Consider the following 20,403-nt stretch of genomic DNA (forward strand, 5'->3'; position numbering starts at 1 on the left):
TCAGTATTGCTTTTTCATGCTTTATATGGGATGACGCAGCCAAACGTTCTCAGTGGTTTATTTTGCCAGCTGTGTTGCACTTTGGTGAAGTGAATTAGCTGTAATTTGGTTATAAGTGCTGGTTAACTGCATCACTCTCCTCTCTGCCCCTCCTCCTCCCTCTGTGGTGCAGGAAATCCTATGAGTTTGAAGACTTGCTGCAGTCCTCATCTGAGCACGGCCGGGTGGATTGGTACGCGCAGACCAAGCTGGCCCTCACACGCACTTTATCTGAGGAGAACGTCTATGAAGACATCCTGGGTAGGAGCCCTGCACAGGGGAGGGAGCTGCCTGGCCAGTCCTGAGCAGCAGGGACTCCTGGTCAACAGGCATTCAGCAGAGGTGCTGAATAAAGTGTGTTTATTATCCAAATGTAAACCAGGACACATTTTGCGCGTATTATTAGCAAGTAATGAGAAAAATGGATGGGGTACTTCAAAGCTCATCAGCTTCAAAGATAAACCTGAGGCATATGGGAAGCAGCTTTTATTTTTTGCTGGCATATCTTCTCTGCCTTCCTTTTGTCCTGTGGATTAGTTCTCACAGCTCTGATCTGTCCATTGTGGTGATTTTGTCACTGCTGAGATAATGCGAGCAGTCTGAAAACACAGCCTTGAAGTCAGTTCTACATCTCAGGAATAGGATTGTGTATGGCTTCAGGTACCATTGCAATTAAGAAACTGGGTCCCATGCTCTTTGAAATTGAGTTTCATTTAGTTCTCTAACTCCAGTGTCAGATCAATGCAATTTTAAACACTATTTCCTGTAACCCTCTCCATCTATATAGTGTTTTTTAACATTTTGAGTTAGTGGCCTTTGATGGAACATAGAAGTGTCCCCCTTGAAAAAGCCTTAATGAGTTTTAGTAGCTGTAGGCTGGTGCTGTATAAATCTCTTGGCAGAGGTCAGCAGATTAGGAAGGGAATAGCTGCATCAGCTCTTGCCTTGCTGCTGTAATCCTACAAAGGTGCTCTGTGGTTGTTGGGCATAGAAGGAGCTACACTTTCTCAGGAGCAGGCCAGGCATTATTATTTTTATATGAATAAAATCTGATCATACTTAATGAGAAAGGACTCTGAACGGAATCATATTCCTTTGGGGTAATGGCAGACAAGGCCGTTCTAGTCCATCCTTTCTGACATTTTGGAAGCTGTCGGCCTCGTTTGTGGAGCTAAGGGCCTTGTGTTTGCTTTTTTTCTTCTCTTCTCTTGGGGGGCCAAAGAAACAGGGAGTGCCTAAGCAGCTGCTGTGGGGTTTTTGTATTGAGGCATGATGGGAGGTCTCAGAAACCACTGAGTAAGGGTCACCTTGTCAGCTGGAATAACATGGATAGCATTACAGAGTGGCTGTGAAGGCAAATCCATCTATTCAAACACAAGCACACCCCCATGTCCCAAGTGTGCAGGGAACTCAAATATCAGCCTGAAGTTCCTCTCCCCTCCAGCTTTTACTTGCAAAGATTAGAAGAAAACAAAGTTATAGGTAATTGTCAGCTAATAGAGCACGTTTGGTTTTTGTTTTCTTGCTGCATGTAAAGGCCTTGCCTGGAGTCAGTGATCTTTAACTGGTTCCTGAAATCCTGGTGGTGTTACCATGGAAGCTTGGGAAAAGGAGTGGATGGGGATAACTCAAAATAAAAAGCTGCAGTTTTGTTGTTCACAGACAAGTTTAATCCACAGGACAAACATCATGTGAAAACCTCACCAGTGGAGGAGGAAGCAAGACTTCAGCCACAGGACACTGCCCACAGACAATCACATGTGCCCATCAGGACGTGCAAGCACACACACACACACACTCATATGTGTGACTTAGGGGAGCTCAGCTGCTGCTGGGATGATAGTTCCAATTCCCAGCAAGTCACACAGATTTCCTTCATGCACCCTCTTTCCCCCTGTTCACCATTGCTTACCTGGAATATTGGAGGCTGGCTGATGGATGACAAGGTTTATTTGTAAAAAAGAGGGAAATTGTGTTCTTTCTTCTAGGTTGAAGCTAATTCGACTTGTTTAGCAGTTTGAGGATGGGACAAGCAGCAGAATCCAAGCTTGTTCTTTTTTTTCTCCAATCTTCCCAGTTGCATGACAGCTGAAGTACACTTTCAATACTGAAAGAGGCTATTTAAATTAGAAAGTGGAGCCAGTTTCAGGGACAGGAGAATGTTTGCTGACCAAGTGTTAGTGCAGCCTTGCTTTGCTGGCCTTCTCCATGGTGAATTTGGGTTCCCTACTGGAGCTCTGGGTGTCACGAGCTACTGGAGAGGACAGTGCTGGGAAAGACTTGGCTTTCTGTCCTTGTCTGAAGAGTTCAGCTGCACTCCTGCCCCAAGTGGGCAGGCAGGTGGGAATGCACCAGTCAGACAGATCCCACAGCCATTACTGGTCCTGCTGCAGGACTGTGCAGCACCCCTGGCTTCCAGTCTTTACTCTCAGCCAAGCATTATGTGACAGTAAGAGAAAGACAGTTGCTTTGAGTCCCAGCTGCCCACTGGGATATGGCATGAAATGAGTGCAGTGAAGAGACAAAGCTCATAACACATCATTTGCCTGTGCAGGTGTTTGGGCTAAGCCTTTGTCAGTGGTTTCTTAGCTGCTTGGGTGGAGATGTCACAACCTGCTTTGTCAGAGTTGTGCTCTTTGTGAACACACTTAGGCTTACATTTCCTAGTGCTGCTGAAGAGTGGGATATAAGAAGTCCATTACATATCATTTTGGGTGTTCAAAACTCAAATTAGTTGTGTGCCTCATCTCCAGAATTACTGAGAAAAAAGGAACCTACATCTACTTCAGAGGTGTGGGCTGTGTGCCACATGCCCTCCCCTCCCATCCTTCTCCTGGGGAGGAGCATCCTGACTTTCAGTGGATTAATCCTTCCTTCTTTCTGAAGTACAGCATGTGAGATTGAGGTCTCCATGATTGGTAGACGTGTTTGAAATCCTGGATTGTGTGATAGATATCCATGTCCAGAGTGTGGATTAAATGTTCCTGCAGTCAGCCCAAGAGCAGGGCATCATTTCAACCCCAAGTAAGGGGTGACCAGATGTCAAGCCCCTAAATTTGGGGCTTAAACAGAGAGAGGACCTTCATGCCAGGCTTCAGCTCACAGTTTCATTGAGCAACTCCAAGCAGAGGACTGGAAAGAAGGAAATGTAGTTATGAACTAGGGTTCATGAGAACATCACAGCTCTTCTGGATGCAGGAAAATGAACTTGAGGGCTCACAGGGTCTTTTCCATCTGTAGTATCTGTGAGATGTTTCTATGGCTGCATTTGTCTGTGTCAGGGTTTGGACACTGCCCAGCAAGCAGCTGGACTTCCAGGGCTATGGAGAGAATGAAGCAATTGCAGGAATGCTTGAGAACAGATCTTTATGTCTGATGTGGGAGGTGGGAGAAGATCAGGGGATCCCTAAACAGATTTTTATGGCAAACCTCAGAGATTTTCTGCACTTAGAATCTTTTGCTTTTGGCTTTTTGCTGCAGATCCACCCTCAAAGGAAAACCCTTATGAAGACATCGAGACCAACAGCCGCTGTTTGGGGAAGAAATGTGTCCTGACCTTCCCAGCATCCCCCACCTCTTCTGTACCTGGGACTCCCACAAAGGTACTTGGATTCAAGTGGCCACCTCTTCTGCTCCAGAAAGCTTTTGGGTGAAATCCAGGTCCTGTGTGGAAAAAGTGGACACCTTCATCATGTTAGGGATTTTTTCTTTATGTCTTTTGCCACAGAGTACAGTGTGATAAGAGGGGATTTACTGCCCTTCAGTGAGGTAAAGAAACAAACCAGCATTCCCTTACATAAATGGCTTGTTTGCTTTCACTTTTTTTTTCACTCTAGGATTGCCTTCCCTGGTGGTGTGGGAAGACCTTCCTCCCCTCAAAGAGGCCCTGGGGGTATTTGGGCAATCAAGGCCTGCAGTAGCCTTGTCTCAGTGTCCTGGGCAGTGCAGTCTGCCCATGCTGGTGCCCAGATGCCTCTGCAGCACACCTCCCACCCCCCAGGAGCCTTTTTTGCTCTCTCCATGAGACAATTTGCTGGTAAATAAGGCAGCGCCAGTCCCCTGGGTGGAGAGCCAGTGCTAGAAGGCTGTCCCCACCACAGCCCAGCTCACAGCTTGGGGCCTCTTTCCTCCTTGTCCATGGAACCAAAAGAAGAGGTAAAGCTTTGATTGGCACCTCTTGCTCATAGCTCAGCGTTTACCAAGGGCAGCCCTGCTCCCTCAGCCTCCCAAGCTGCTTTGGTTGATTCATGTTGCCTGTTAATCCAAGCTAGGACAGCAGGGACAGCATGACAGCCAGAGTCATCTTGGCAGTAAATGGGTCCAGAGTGGATAGCAGGGATCTAAACACAGCTTTCCTGGCCAGAGGGTTTTCTCATGCTTTCCAAGTAACAACTATGATTAGAGCTGTTATCCAACATTTTCAGAAGTGTTATGTGCAGTGTTCCTTGACATGCTGGTCTTTTCCAACCAGCTTAATCAGCAACGAAGGTGTCTTTGGATAATTCAGTGAAAATTGTTCTGTGGTTCTCAATCCATTCTCCTTGTTGCTAGTTAGGTCTAGAGCAGCAAGGGGCCACGTGTATGAGTGTTGGGATGAGGCTGATCTCCCTCAGAGAGATTTGCAGTCACCCATGTACCCAGATTTCCCACATGTGCTGTGGAAAGGGGGCTGCAGTGCTCCACAGGAATGCCTTTCACCAGAGATACTGTTCCCAGCAGGAGAGCTGAGCAGGAGTCATTGTGTTACTCTGCTGTGCTTTGGTGTCTAAAAGCCCTGATCTGCATCAGTCAGAAAAGAAATGCTGCAGCTCTCTTGGCAGCTGATGGGTTTGCAGTGGCAGCATTCATCCTGTGGAGAGCCTGGCCAGGCTGCAGGGATGGGGAATGGCTCTGGACAGACTTTCAGGACTACTACAGATGTAGCAGCTCATATCTCTGGTGCAGAATGGGATTCTTCAGTGCAAAGACTCCCTACAGCCTCATTTTTACATAACTTCTCTGTAGGTGGCAAACGTTTTTGTGACCTGAGCATCTTTTGCCAAATCCAGAAACACCTGGGCTAACCTGAATGGATTAATTGGTGTGACTAATAACTGCTGAGTATGTCTGCTGGTGGAGGCAGATGGTGGTGCTGCCTCAGCTACAGGCACAGTGCTGCTGTGAATTGTTCAGAACTAGGCTGGATAACTCTCCCCCACACTTCTTAGTGCCAGATAAATCCCCTGGCAGTGCAGATTCTGTTCTCACAAAAGGTGCAATTTACCTTGTCAGAACTACTGGGAAATTCTGTAGGAGAAGATGAAAAGTGTTCTTATTGAGCATCTTTCTGGTGAGAAGTAGTTTGCCCCTCTTTATCTGGAGCTTAGCTTTCTACTTCTCTGATGCTATTTTTGGTTAGAGACTTTAGGAACTTCACTCTGCTGCTTTAACATCTTCTGTTGTACTCCCACCAAACTTGCTAATGAATTTGGGAGGAAAGCAGTCTCCATAATTGTCTAACAGCATCTCTTGTACCATTTGAAATACCTGATTCTGGCTCCTGTCAAAGGCAGCCATACTGACAGTGCTTTTTGCCTGCTCTCACTGCTTCTCTGTCCCTCCTGGCTAGCTGCTCCTTATCCCAAATGCCTGTGGTTGGTTGGTTAGTCTTGTCCTGTTTACAATCCCAGCATCTGGATTACCCAAATCCTGGGAGATTTTTTTCCACACTGGAGCAAGACCTTCTTGGCCAACCCCTGAGCTTGTGTTCTGTTCTGGAATGAAAATGGGCTGGTTAAATTGCTGGCCAAGGCATAGTCTGGCAGCTGCATGGGTTTCCTGCATGTGCAGAAGTCCATGGGCACTCTCAGGCTATTTTGACAACTGAGTGCTGTGGCTGGATTTACTGATATGAAGTGTAAGCAGTGGAGTAAAGACCCACGAGGTTCTGTGGTCATTCATTCCTTCTCCTCCATTTCCAGTTGCTTTCCAAGCCCACGTTTTTCCGGCAAAACTCGGAGCGGCGGAGTTTCAAACTGCCGGACATACGGAAACTGAGCCGGGATGGGACTGGCTCACCATCCAAGGTCAGCCCTCCCTCAACCCCCAGCAGTCCAGATGACACCTTCTTCTCCTTGGGAGACGCTCAGAATGGCAAGAGGAGAAGGAAGATTCCCAAGGTAAAGATTCCCTAGGGTTTTGTCTTTTTTGTTTGGCTTCTTCCAGGCAGGAAAGTGAGTATGAGACCAGGTTTTCTTTAGTTTCCAACATGTGGCATCCCTGCAAGGTAGCTGCTGTCCTGGCTGCTGGCTTGACTTGTGCTTAACCCCCTTTCTGCCTGAAGGAGAAGGCACACAAACATGTCTGCACCTTTCAAAGAAGTTATTTTTCCATCTGAGATTTCATAATAAGAAAAAAAATTACATTGTAATTTTGGGATAGAAATTGAAGTATGTCAGAGAGGAAAGAAGCAATTCATATTTTGCAGAAGATATGCCGCATTATACTCCCTTCTGTGCTTCCTGGATGGGACAGTCAGAAATTGTCTGTGTGTTGTGTGTTTGTTTCCTCCTGGAAAACTGTTGTTCTTTGTTCTAATTGATGCACTGGCTGTTTATAATTTAAGGTGTGACTGTAGGTGAGCAATGAACATAATGACGGGTGAGAAAAGGACTTGTCTGCAGTTATGAGCATTTTCTGCAGCAACATTTCCTATTTCTTACTTGGATACAGCATTACTCCTTTTAAATGTTATTTTCTTTCAGATCTGGCAGGATGTGTATTCAATCCAAATGAGGTTTGGCAGCAGTCTATCTATTGAATGTTTCAAAAACACAGTTAGAAAAACACTGTTGCTTATCCCGGTCTTTGCAGGATAAGCAGAGGCTACCAGGGACAGTCTGTGGTGATTTTTTTTCCAAACCCACAGTTTGCATTTGGGGAAAAAGGGATGTGTTTGTGTATCTTCTTTGTTTCCTGGTTGCCAGATCTGTGTTCATGTTTGCATATCTGATTTTTGAATGCCCTCTCTGTGTGCCTCAGCCTTTCAGGAATGAGCCAAAGACTGCAAATGTTTAGGGTTTCTTTCCCCAGTATGTCTTCACATCTGTGCATGGGCTTGAGCTCTGTCTGTGTGTTCACACATACTTTTATGTCAATTGAAGAGAGGATTTCAAGTGTTTATTTACCCCTCAGTGCCACTGAGCAGTCATGCAGGGCCAGGTCAGAACTGAGGTTTGCTTGTCAAGGGCAGCATCACCTGAGGCTTGAGCTGGGCATCTGGGTGAAGGCTGCACTTCCACAGCAGAGCATCCTGCCTCCCACTTCAATATTTGTGTTCAGAGTTGCCTGACCAAGTAGGTGGTGAGCCTGTCTTACCCTGAGCTCACAAGACATGTGTGGATGTAAATCTGGAATATGAATTTATTCCAATTATTTATGGAATAAATCTGAATGCTGTGGCCATATCCCACTGCTCCTGCCTGGCACCTTGAGAAGGAGGCAGGTCTGCTCAGGGAGGAAACCTGGCATGGCTCTGCTGCAATTCCCCTCCCCTTCAGGAATGGACAGGGAGACCAGAGGCACTGAATGAGCCACTGAACCCAGCACTGCCCCACAGTGAAATGTCCTCTCTCTTGGCCAGCTGGGAGCACAGGGTTTACAGGATTTGCAAAGGAAACCACTGGTGTAAAATATTTCCGTATCACCAGCCTCCACCCTTCTCAATTTCTTCAGCCATCCTCCAGCCAGTTTTCTGCTTCCAAGCCTGCAGACCAGGACAGGTTGCCAAGGGACCCTCTGGTGCTCCCTGGAGCATGGGTCATGGTGTGGAGAGATGGACTCTGTAGCTGATACAGCTACACAGTGTGGAAGTGCATCAGGTGTGGCCTTTCAGCAGGGTTTGTTCCCCTGGGCTTTGCTGTACCAGAGTGAGCATGGGCAGCACAGCGTAGACCCTGGGAATTGTGCCTCCTGCACCATCAAGGGAACAGTTTCACTATGGCCAAGGTTGGGATAAAGAGCACTTTGCACGAAATTCTAACTCAGTTTCTTGCCTGGGGAAGAAGTTAACCTTGTTTGTTTGTGTGTTTGCTGAGCAGCTGGTGTTGAAAATCAATGCCATTTACGAGGCACGGAGGGGAAAGAAACGTGTCAAGAGACTATCACAGTCTACAGAGAGCAATTCAGGGAAAGGTAAAGGAGCTTCACATCATCATTCCTCTAAGACTTTCTGAGGACTTGCTCTGGACTTTAGACTGCCTTAGTGGTTTATGTGACACTTTCTAGCACTTCATCCAATCCAGACTAAGGTTGAGTTGGAATTTCCACTTTTCCACTCTTTTTTTTTTTTTTTTTTTTTTTTAAGATAAGGGCTGTTCCTCTGCCCTTTGGTTAAAATGGAAGTTTTCTGTTTTTCTTGCTTCATTTTCAGTCCATGGCTTTGCATGATAACCTTATAGGTCACCCCAAACATGTCCCCTCTTTTTGATGTTTATTTCTGGAACATGTTGGAAGCTTTGGAGAGGAATGTTCTGTCCAAAAACTCTGATTTGTTGAGATCAAAATATTTTGTGGGAATGTGTCACTTCAGTGAACTGTCCAATGGAAGACAGGAGATTTTGGAACAGCCCTGGTTCTTTCACCATCCCAATAAACAAATAGCCTCAGTTGGGAATCAGGCTTTCTGCAGTTGACTGTAGGACCATCTCCATCATAGCAGCACTGAGACTTTCAGCCTCCCACTGTCAATTAACAACTTGCCCAAAGCATTCAGACACTTCAGAGCAATTGCTTTTAAGCATCTCATCTCAATAAAAATTAAGATTGTGTCTTTCCAACACAGGATGTTTTTCCAAAACACTTTAATATCCAGCAGAAGGTGACCACCTCTATTTGTTTCCCACAATTATTTGTTACTGTTTATCCCATTTCATAAAGCATAGACAGCCACAGGGTGGATGAGTGTGTTTATATGAACTTTCAGGGAAAGCATCCCAGACTTTTTATACCCCTCCCTATAGCATCATTCAGAGAAATAGATCATTGGACCATATAGACCTTGAATCTAATTCAGTCTGACAATTTTGTTTGTTTGTTTGTTTCTTTTCTTGGTTTTATCCCATGTCCCGGAAACTACTGCATATTAACGAGTATTTTACCTTGGTGTTGTGCTTATACAGACTTGGATAAAATACTGTTCTGGCATTTTATTCTTTATGCAGCTCTTCTGGCTGTGCAAAATTGATTTGTTGTTGGTTTGGGTGTTTTATCCCTGAATGAATGGGAAGATACCAGGGTTGGTAAGCTGAATATTTGTGGGTATGTGCACCCTTGAAAAGAACAAGGCCCTTGGGACCTAAGCTGCTTCCCCTGAAGTTGCCAGTCCCACTTTCTCATGCCAGTGATAAGAAATGCACAGCTATAAATAGACTTTCCTTAATTCATCTTCCCCTTACTTTCTTTTTTTTTCCCTAGTTACAGATGAAAACAGTGAATCAGACAGTGACACTGAAGAGAAGCTGAAAGGTAAGGCAAATGTGTGGAGAGAGCAAATGGCTCCTGATGAACTCTGCTCTGAGCTCCTAGGACAAGATCTCTCCTCTGTGTCCTACCTTTGGAGAAGGACCTTGTTTCTGCATGGAACATAGGAGAACATGAAGATCTCAATGCTGCAGGAGAAAATCCATGGGCAGAGGGCTACAGGAGCCCAAAACAAACATCTCTTCCAGCTCCCATCAAAGCTCCCTCTTGACTGACTTTCCCAGGAGGAGTATTGGACACTGAGGAAATACAGTGAGATTTCTCTAAGTGCAGAGTCAGAAATGTGTGACCAGACTGGCAGAAGCAGTGTTGCATGGCACTGGATGTCCAGACAGCTCAGCACATGCTTGCTGTGGGAGAAAAGCCACCAGCCAGACTGCCTAGCTAGGAAAACAGAGTGGCACTATGTGATTTATTGCTGGTTAAACTCTCCTGCACTGGCTGGGTTGGGATAAAGCACTGCATTTCTTTCTTCACTCTGGTAGGATTATTTGATGTACTGGTCTCCAAAATACTCTCGTGAAACTTTGTACTGGTAATTAGCCCCTGCACATTCTGGGGACATTGCTGTCTTTTGGGAATTTGGGGGTCATATTAATAATCCTGGCAGAGTTAGAATGCAAGATGGAAACTCCCTCACATTCCAAAGTTTCCTGGCTCACATGCACATCAGATCTGGATAGCAGGTCAGTTCAGTTCCAAGCTGAAAAGACAGGCATGAGCTGTGTCAGCCACCATGCACTGGGAGTGGGAGTGCTCATTCTCACCCTCTTGCAGGTTTTTAGAAGTGAAACCTCCGGCTGAGTTCCCTCTTGTGAGCACAGCTTCCCACTGAAGAACTACTGTATGCTCTTGCTTTCATCTGCTTTGAAATCTTTTATCTGTATTGCTTTGTTAGCAAGAGCAAGCTGAAAATTGCTGCCAGTGCCTACTTTTTGACAGGTTCTAAGGCTAGGCTGGAGACAGGAGAGAGGGTTTGCACCAGGATGGTGCAGAAAATACATTCACAACCCTCCTGAAATGCTGTGAAAATACAGAGCATGTTCAGATTTAGCTGAGAAAGGCAGTGTAGATGTGGCCAGGAAGACTTGAACTCTTGCCTGCTGCTGGTTGCCATAGTGAATCATGTGCATCATCCTGTGTTTCTCTGTAACTGCAGCTCAGAACTCCCTAGAGAGAGGATGATGGAGATCATATGAAGTCACCTCAAATCCAACAGCACTGGGCTTTGGACAATATCCAGATCCAGACCTGGGTCTGAGTGACTATGCAAGTCTGCATGAGTGTGAACAGGAGCTCTGGCACTTGCTGTTTGCTCTAACTACAGCTGTATTCTGCTTTATGCCTTGTTGAACTGTTGACTTCCCTATTTTTAAATAGGAAAGTGAGATGATTTAGCAAGTTTCTTGTATTTGGGACTTTGGTTTGTGTGTTACATGAAATGTACACACCAGCCAGGTACTTCTGCATGCAAGTCACTGTACATCATCTGAGACACAGTAAATCATAAGGTTGGATGGCAGAGCTGGAAGTGCTGACCCTTGGAAAGGAAAAATCTTGGAAGACAAACTGTGCCATGATGACAGCAGTAAAATTCTGGTATCTTTAGAATATAAACAGTGCAGATCTTGAGCGAGATTTTCAGAAGCACTCAGCATTGCTGTGACACTGCTCCTTTTGAAGTCCCTGGTGAAACAGAAAGCATTTCTGAAAGCTTTACAACCCTAGAGCAAATAACATAATAGGTAACAAGACAAAGGACTCTAAGCCATCTTTCCAGGGCCTTAACTGCCCAGGGTTTTTTACACTTTCTGATTTGAGAGGCACCTCAAGGTTGCCTTGAATTTCATTGTCTGGAATAGTCCGTGAGTGGCACAACTTTTCCAGACAAAAGATCAATAAGTATATCCCATCTCTCAGGAAGTCCTGTCTCCCAAGCAGATATCTTATGTATTGGAGTTCCTACAGTGTCTCTGTGGTGGTTGTTTCCATCAAAAAGTTGCATTGCCACCCACCTTCCCAAAAAGCAAAGCTGTGAGAGTGTGCTGTAGTCTCTGCTTGTAGTTAATTCTTTCTTTTTTTTGTAGCAGGGATAAGGGAGACATCATGGAGATTTAATTTGGGATGCAACTGTAAAACGAAGCAGGGGGTGGTCTCAGGGAATTTCATCTTGTCTCTTCTCAGCAGGCAACTTTTCATTACTTTCCATGCTGGAATGTTTATTGTCCCATGGCTCATGTGTGTGTTGCAGTTACAGCTTGCTTGTTTTCCCATTGTCTTGGTGAACTTGTAGAAGCATGGCACTGAGAGATTTATTTTAGGCACAGGAAGAACCAGCATGAGCCAGCATTTTTCACTGGCACCTCTTTTCTCATGTTCTCTGTTGTTGGCCTACAGCCCAGCCTGTGTGCTGGAGCTGGGAGTCCCCAGCATTACTCAGACAGCCCAGCCCTGGCCTGACCCAGGTGCTGGTCTTGTAGAACCGAGGGGATTGCTGCCCATAGCCTCCTCTGAACAAAGGTGGGCAATCACCTCACTGTGCTGGCTTTGCAAAGTGCATAAATGAGTGCTAGGATGAGTGGCTGGACATTATCTCTTACAAAATGTCCTACATGGATCTCAGCTTGGGCTGTAAAAGCTATCCATTAAATCCTTCTGCTGCCAAAGTTCTTCAGGGTGATGGCACGAGATTATGACCCATCTCTGTCAATATTTATAGTGCAGCTTCCAAAAGAAGCTTTCCACTGAGAAAGCCAGTGCAGGGAGGTGATTTCAGGTTCATCCCTCAGTCTGTGCAGAGCCAGAGCAAGCCAGGCTCTCTGTGTGTTCCTGCAGCTCACAGCCAGCGCCTGGTGCATGTGAAGTCGCGGCTGAAGCAAACGCCGCGCTACCAGACCCTGGAGCGGGACCTGATCGAGTACCAGGAGAGGCAGCTCTTCGAGTACTTCGTTGTGGTGTCGCTGCACAAGAAGCAGGCTGGGGCTGCCTACATCCCTGAGGTCACCCAGCAGTTCCCACTGAAGGTCTGTCTCGGGTTGTGTGGGGCATTTGGATCTCTGGAGGAGCTGCAGCTTCTCTGTTGAGCACGTGTTGTGTCAGTGACCCTCTGCTGTGTCAGCATTGAGGGACACTGAAGATGGTGGAAGGGCTTCAGTCACTGCCTGAGAATTGTCATGGTATTGCTCACTCCTGAAAGAGCAGCTGATTTCGATCTTTTGCTGCCCTTGGCTATGACTTTTACGTAGCTATCCCCTTTCTCCCCCTTTCCTCTTTAAAGAGAACTGATGGTTAGGAGAAGATACATGTTCTGAAAGGGAAGGAACAGCTTTCAGTGATAGCCTAGCTCAAAATGGGGAAGGAGGAATGGGAGAAACACAGAGCCAGTGTTATAGAGTGTTTGTAAATGGGATGTGACCAGAGCTCCCCTCAAGACTTCAGTTCTCTTTCCCCTTGCTGCAAGGTGTGTCCCAGGTTAGAGGCACAGTATAGCAGAGTCAGGTGCTGCAGAGACAGGGCTTGGTGGAATTGGGGGCACAGAGTTACCTTGAGATATCTAAAGATTAGGTGAGCCAGAATCACAGAAATTTTAATATCTTCCATGCAGAAGCTTAGCCTCTGTCATCACCTCTTCATTTGTCACAGGAAAAATATTTGGAGTCATTCCATCCCCACATGACTAATTGGAAACATTCCTTCTCTCCATTCTGCTAGCTTGAGCGCTCATTCAAATTCATGCGTGAGGCAGAAGATCAGTTGAAAGCTATTCCCCAGTTTTGCTTCCCTGATGCAAAGGACTGGGCCCCCATCCATCAATTTGCCAGGTAAGTGCTGTACTTTGTATCCTGACTCATGAGAAACAGATTTCTATATCAAGCTAATTAAATGCAAGAGCTGTTACGGTAGAAGATTGGGCAGAACTCTGAGAGGGGTGTATAGGAAATTCAGAAATACTGGGGGTTTATTGGATTTGTATGTCTGGGACTGGTAATGAGGCTGATGGGTATCTTGTCCTTCTGGTTTCTCTTTCTGCAGTGAGACATTCTCATTTGTCCTGACGGGGGAAGATGGAAGCAGGCGATTTGGGTATTGTAGGAGGCTGCTGGTAATTATCCCTGAGTTTTTTACTTTTCCTAGTGGTGCAGCCTTCTGTGGGGTTGGTGTTACTGGCACCCATTCTGGAAAGTGGAAGGCTGCTACTCTTTCAGTGTGGAATGAGAAGAACAGCAACAGAGCAGCTTTGCTCTCTTCTGTTCAGTGCCAAAGTCCCTCTCTGTGTCCCATCCTCCAGTCCAGACATAAATTTCTTGCATTTTCCTTGCACCAGCACTTTACCATGGCCATGGACTGTTGTTTCACCTCTGAAGCTGAAGACAGGGTTTATCCTCTTTACGTTTGGATACCTATTAAGCAGTTGTCTAAACCTGTGCTGGTCCTGTAGGTTCAGAGTTGTCTCTGTAGATCAGTCTGCTCTGCCTTTGTCATTTGATTTAGGTAAGCTGGGACCACACTGTGGATGTGCCCATTTCTCCTCCCTGTTTCTGGGGTACCAGGGTTTGAGCCAGGCTGTCATCATCACCATACTGTCAAATGCCTGCCAGTTTCAGAGCCAGCCAGTGAGATGCACAACTAAGAGACCAGTCACTCTATCTTTGCAGTAGTTATAACTCTGACATTTCCTTGGTTTTTTGTGTGTGTTTGTGTTTGTCTTGAAAGCCCAGTGGAAAAGGGAAGCGTCTCCCAGAAGTTTACTGCATTGTGAGTCGCCTTGGATGCTTCAATCTCTTCTCTAAGGTGAGAGGGGAGAAAGAGAAGGAATTTATGCTGTAGGTGAAGAGGAACTTGAGAGTGAAGCCAGCACCTGAATAAATGGGGATCAGGGAAGCTGATAGCTGAAGAAAGGATCTGAAAGATTTGGTGAGGCAACCACATGCTAATTCCAGAACCTAGCAAAAGCACAGTTAATAGGAAAACTAGATTGTCAGCTCTTGCCTACTTCCTTCAGCACAACCTCCCAGAATGCAAGAGAGGTTAAAAAGTGGAGTCCTGACTCTGAGTGTAGTGGGGAGTTTGCAAATCTTCAGCTTTCCCTGGAGCTGTGTTTCTTCTGAAAAAAGAGCTCCAGGGTCTTCAGTTGCACCTTTTGCCTTCTTTCTCTTGACACATGTCAATACTCCATGTCAATACTGGATTAAGGAGAGGACATAGATAGATACCAGTGCCCTTCATTCCTGGTGTTATCTCCCTCCTCCTGATTTGCATGTTTTTGTGTCTTCATGCCTTTTTTTCAGATCTTGGATGAGGTTGAGAAGAGACGGGGCATTTCCCCAGCCCTGGTGCAGCCTCTCATGAGGAGTGTCATGGAGGCACCTTTCCCAGCTCTGGGCAGGACCATTACAGTCAAGAACTTCTTGCCAGGCTCAGGAACAGAGGTAAAGACATTCCTAGAGAGAGGGAGACAGGCCAGCAAATGGTGCAGGACTAGCAACTGAAAGTTGGGACCATGGCATAGCACTGGGGATCTTCAAGAACAGATGATCTGTCAGCTGTGGGGGGAAGCTGGGGTGTAAAACAGGGGACCAGAGGGGATTCTATGGAGACTTCAGTGACTCAGAATCAAAATGGAAATCCTATGGTAAAAATGAATGTAAGCACACAGCCTAATATATCAAAAGGAACCAGGACATTGGTGCCAGGAGGCACAGACAGCAGGTCCTGTGCTGCCCAGCATATGACTTGGATCTGCTCAAGGCCACCACACTTAACTTCCTAATGACAGGTTTGAACAATGTGCTCCAGCACCCTGAATACAGAACCTCTGTTTGTGTGGATCAGGTCAAAAAATCCTTGAAAGCACACCAGGCTAATGTTGCAGCCTTTGAGAATGGCATTTTCACAGTGTGGAGGTGGTGATCTGTGTTGCATCTCACATGATGTGGTGTGAGGACAGCAGGAGGGTTTTAAGAGTGCAGAGCTTTAGGGCATGGCATTGAAGGACTGTTGGGGGATGGAGAGAGACAAATTGAAGGTAGTTTTGGCCATACTTGGTGCAGGGCCTGGTATGCCTTGAATGTGAGAGGGAGGAAGGCAAATGAGTTGATAAAGTTGTGTCTGCAGGCTCTCAGCAGAGCACTACATGATGACATTCTCCTCAACCCAACTGGAAACAGTCACAACTAAATGACATTACTGCAGAGTACATGCAAAGCTGGTTAAAAATGTATGCTGGAGGAGCAAAGTCCCAGTGGTGTGCTGTGAGAATATTGTGGCTGGTTTGTGTCTGGGATACTGTTCATTAATTATCTGATTGATGGCATAAACTCCACATTTACAGAGTACAGCACTGGGATGGAGGCAGGCACTTTGGAGAGTAAGGGATTAACAGTCAAAGTGCCCCACTCCCCTGAATTCAAGAAACATGTTCAAGTGTTCAAGAAATGACTGGATGTGGCACTGTGGTCTAGTTGTCATGGTGGTGATCAGCTGGACTCAATGATCTTAGAGACCTTTTCCAGTCTAAATGATTCCCTGATTCTGTAAATGGAACATCTGGTGGGAAAATCAATATGGACAAGAGCAAAATGCTGGGAGGAAGAAAGGAGTAGTCCAATACAACATGAAAGCAACTGAGTGAGCAGTGGTACTTCAGAGGGGGATCTGGTGGTACTGTGAGCCATAAAGTGAGCAAAAGTAAGTGTGGTATTATTTAGACAAAATCCTTCATTGTGAAAGCAAGTGAAGGGATGAATAAAACAGGAAAGCAAATTTTCTGCTTTCCATTGTTGATGGAATTTTCTTTAGAGTATCGTTTTCCAAAACATGCACCCACTAGGAGGAAGCCCCAGAAGGGTAGTTCTGTTTACTAAGTGGTCTAGAAAATGCAGGCAAAGCTTGAGAAAATTGTTTACTTAATATAGAAAACAAAAGACAAAGGAAGACACGTGATAACCTTTCAATACACAAGAAGTTTCCTACAGAGAGGAATGTGACCAGTTGCTCTCAGTGTATACTGAGAGTAAGACAACAATAATTGAAGTAATTTGCCACTGACATGTTTCAGCTGCAGGCTTGGTGTTGGTGAGGGTAGTTCAGAACTAGGGTAATTTTCTTGTGGGTTTTATGAAATGTGTGGTGTTGGAGGCTTTCAAAAACAATTTAGATAAGCATCTGTCTAAGATAAGGAGTATGAAGTGCTAAGGTGCTATGACAGACATTATTTAAGTAGATATGAACAAAGAAAAATATCCACAGGCTGCTCTTGTCTGTAACTGATATAAAAAATTTATGGTCAGGAGGTTAGGCATCCAGATTCTTGCAGTAAAAAATAAATAAATCCTAACTGTAAAAGTCAGAGTGTAGATTTGAAAGGCTCCATGACATTCTGCTGCCTGAAAACCACTCCTAGCTGGACACAAACTAGTTTTTCCCCTTATGAAGAGCTTACTCTCCTCAGTCCAGTGGGAAGAACTTGTGGTTGATCTCATGCTGTGCCTATTGGAGTGGACTCTGGATTCTCTTCATCTGGAAGAAGGATTTATGGGAGGCCTTTGGAAGGACTGTGGTTGAGGACTTACTGCTCTGTGGTGCTCACCAGCAGTCAGTGAGGGCTACTGGCTCTGAAAATACCTGCTGGGTCCTTGCTTGGCACACTCTGGGTGGCACCAGGAGCTCACCTGTGCTCTTTTTGTCCCCCCCAGGTCATCGAGCTGCGGCGGCCCCTCGACTCCAGGCTGGAGCACGTTGATTTCGAGTCCTTGTTCACCTCCCTGAGCGTGCGGCACCTGAGCAGAGTCTTTGCCTCCTTGCTGCTGGAAAGGAGGGTGATCTTCATTGCAGACAAGCTCAGGTACCCTCTTGCATTCCCCTAAAGAAAATGCTGGCAAGGAAGGGAGGCTGGGAAGGCTGCAGCGACAGATCTCTCTGCTTTGTTCTTTTTCTTCTCTGCCCTTTTCAACGTCGTAACGACATGAATAGGGCTGTTCTTCCCAGGAATTGGGAACTTAGGCCATGAACCATAATTTCATTTTGCAGCTTGCAAAAAGTGCTGCTTCTCGTCCCCAAGGAGAACCAAATTCCACTTCCTCCAGATAATTTCAGATCCCTGGTGCTAAGGAAGCAAAACCCCTCCTTCTGCTCCATCGTGCTGCACTGTTCCCTGCTGAGCTGTGCTTGGGTTTGCAGGGATCAAGCCTTGTGCAGAGATCACTGTCCCTTCTGAGTTCCCTAAAGTCACAAAATCTTCTTGGTTTTTCTGCTTGTATTTTCATATTGGTTTCTAAATACTTCTTTTTTCTTATGGGGATGAAAACAAAGGATGCAGCGAAATGGGGAAATGAGGGAGGGGAAATGAGGAGGGGAAATGAGACAGAGGACTTCCCTCTTCTATTTTGAATCTGCTCAATTTGCTCTTTTAAAAATATATTTGTTTGCTCTCCTAAATGATGAAAATGGGTCTGGGTTTCTTTAAGATCTTGTGCAGCTGGTGGCTGGCAGCTCTCCAGCCCTTGAAGCACTTGAGGATTCAGGGAGGAAAGTTCGCCAGGGCTGGGGAAAGAAAAGCTGCCTGGATGAGTAATGACACTGAGGAGCACGCTCAGGTTTCAGGAGTGTACAGTGCCCCTAAGCTGTCTGTTTTCACAACTTCCAGGCAGCAGCCTGCAGCTCTGGGACTGAGCACTGGGGCACAGAATGGAGAGGCCCCTTCTAGAGGAAAATGAAGGGGAAAAATTCATTCTGCATGGATCCGGAGCTCTCTGTGGGCAGAGCTCAGGCAGTCTCATCACAGGAATAGAAAGGCTGGGAGAGGGAAGTTGTGACACTGCTTGCAGATGTCTTGGTTCAGAAAGGGGAAAATTTGCCTCTTTATAATTCCTGATATTTTATGTGTGTAGAAACTTGGTATTCTGGATACTTAAACCACACATTTCATGCAGAGCATTTAGATTTGTATTGAAAGTGAGAGAATTCATCCAAACACTACATCTCTATGTAACATATATGATTTATGACATCATCTATGACCACAGGCTCTCAAGTATTTTTCTCTTCTTCTGTAGGATAAATTTTACATTCTGAGAAAAAAATTTAAGGACACAGATTGACACTGTAATCTCTACATGAGAGCTGGGTGGTATCAGGAAATGGCAGGGAACTTTTTGATGGGGGGTTGAGACATCACTTTAGAATGAACATTCCTTTAACAAATCTTTTCCTATCACATTTTTACACGACAGCACAACACTGTGTATTCTTAGCATGGGGTGTGAGATCTGTAATTGAAGGCACCTTGATGGGTTTTGGTGTTCATTTCCCACCCCTGTATCTTTTGTCAGGATATCTAGGCTCCTTAGGAATGAGTCCAGCTGTACAGGCCTTTAAAAGAGTGGGAGAGACCTATAGAATCATTGTTCTAGAATCTCTGAATATCTCATAAACAGCTTTTTTTTTTCCTGTGAAAAAAGAATTGTCATGTTTAAAAGATCCAGGGTCTGTTAGACCACAGGGCTCAGATTCAAATATTTACCATAGATTTGCCATCTCTCTATGAGACTTTTAATATTTGATATTTCTGAGAAGACCTTGCTCTGAGCAATTTCAGGAGAGTCTTTTTCTTTTCCTCTTACAAAATATGAAGTTTGTCTGGCTTATTTTCATGGAGCAAAAGCTTGGAAATGATCCCAAAGGATTGTAAAGATGTGAAATGCAGAAAACAAAGAAAATATCCCTCAAAATTAAGTAACTGCTGTATTTTAATCCAGTTCAGTGACTTGAATGGACTGGCATTATGAGCCTTTCCTAAGGTGAGCAGTCTCTTCTACTCATAGGTGGACCTTCCGTGTTTTGAAAGCTGATGCTATTGTAGATACAGGATCTTCTGTCCAAATTATATTTTTCCTGGGACAGGAACACATTGAACTCAAGTTAAGTAGCATTCACTCTAGGAGTGAAAATGCCAATTTGAGAGGAAAGATAAGAAACACTTTTTGGAAATAGCTGAAGAGAAGGAAAAAAAACTATAAAAGCAGCTGTTGGAAAGTGCTCAGAGGTTAGGAATGCTAGAAATAATCCAGCTGAGATGGATTAATGGGAAGAGTGCAGGTGACACAGTGAAAGATGCACAATAAATTACGTTTATCATTAATCTTTGGGGCTCTTCTTGTGGGTACTATCAATAACTATTTGTCCATGTTTGAAAAGGTGTGTCTGGGTCTGAGAGAAAGAGAAATGATGTGTGCAATTTATTTACATCCTTTAATTGCTATAAAATCAGTCTGTGGGAAAAGAAAGCTGAAAGGTCTCCTGCCAAATACTGCATGAGCTGTGAAATGTTTTCAAGCTGAGCCAAAAAATGCAACTAACAAGTGTGCAGCAAGTGAAATACTTTGTCTTTTCCATCTTTAGAATGAGCATTGAGTGTTTAAATACCTGTCAATCCACAGCTTGGCAGCGGAAAAGGAAAGAATTTGGTTTATTAGTTTTTGCGTGGGTTTTTTTCTCTGTCACTATGGATACTGGAGTATACATTGCCTCACAACCCAGGAAAATGACTTTGTTAAAACTGTGTTGGTCTTCCCCCAGCTTTTGTTCATTCCTGCAATGTTAACTTTAGTCCCTGGGCAGTCGAGACAGTGGCATGGGTTAGACACTGCAACATGAGAGCTGCTTTTGTTTCAAAGGGATGTTGCCTGGCATGCAGCTCCAGGCACTGCCAAACAACCTTTTAGAAGGCATAGTTCGGCTAAAATCACCTGATGTCACAAGGTACCTCAAGCTGGGCAGTTTTTAATGGCCTGAGCAGGAGATCTTGTGATTCAGAAGGCTTTTTGAAAAGAAAAGCTTGCAGAGGCT

The 20,403-nt window shown here is 45.2% G+C and overlaps 1 protein-coding gene across 3 annotated transcripts in view; it reads left to right on the top strand.

Moving 5' to 3' along the window:
* Positions 1–20,403, top strand: part of DENND2A (DENN domain containing 2A) — a 57,341-nt gene that overhangs the window by 26,598 nt on the left and 10,340 nt on the right. For all 3 annotated transcript variants that reach the window (XM_030959468.1, XM_030959470.1, XM_030959469.1), the window contains exons 4-14: positions 173–300; positions 3,520–3,641; positions 6,000–6,197; positions 8,118–8,211; positions 9,493–9,543; positions 12,394–12,581; positions 13,270–13,379; positions 13,591–13,660; positions 14,272–14,349; positions 14,847–14,987; positions 17,253–17,401. In XM_030959468.1, coding sequence (XP_030815328.1) covers positions 173–300; positions 3,520–3,641; positions 6,000–6,197; positions 8,118–8,211; positions 9,493–9,543; positions 12,394–12,581; positions 13,270–13,379; positions 13,591–13,660; positions 14,272–14,349; positions 14,847–14,987; positions 17,253–17,401 — 1,329 coding nt within the window. The remainder of the gene's footprint in view (positions 1–172; positions 301–3,519; positions 3,642–5,999; positions 6,198–8,117; positions 8,212–9,492; positions 9,544–12,393; positions 12,582–13,269; positions 13,380–13,590; positions 13,661–14,271; positions 14,350–14,846; positions 14,988–17,252; positions 17,402–20,403) is intronic.

This window comes from Camarhynchus parvulus, chromosome 1A (genome assembly GCF_901933205.1).
Source record: "Camarhynchus parvulus chromosome 1A, STF_HiC, whole genome shotgun sequence".
NCBI classification, from domain to species: Eukaryota; Metazoa; Chordata; class Aves; order Passeriformes; family Thraupidae; genus Camarhynchus; species Camarhynchus parvulus.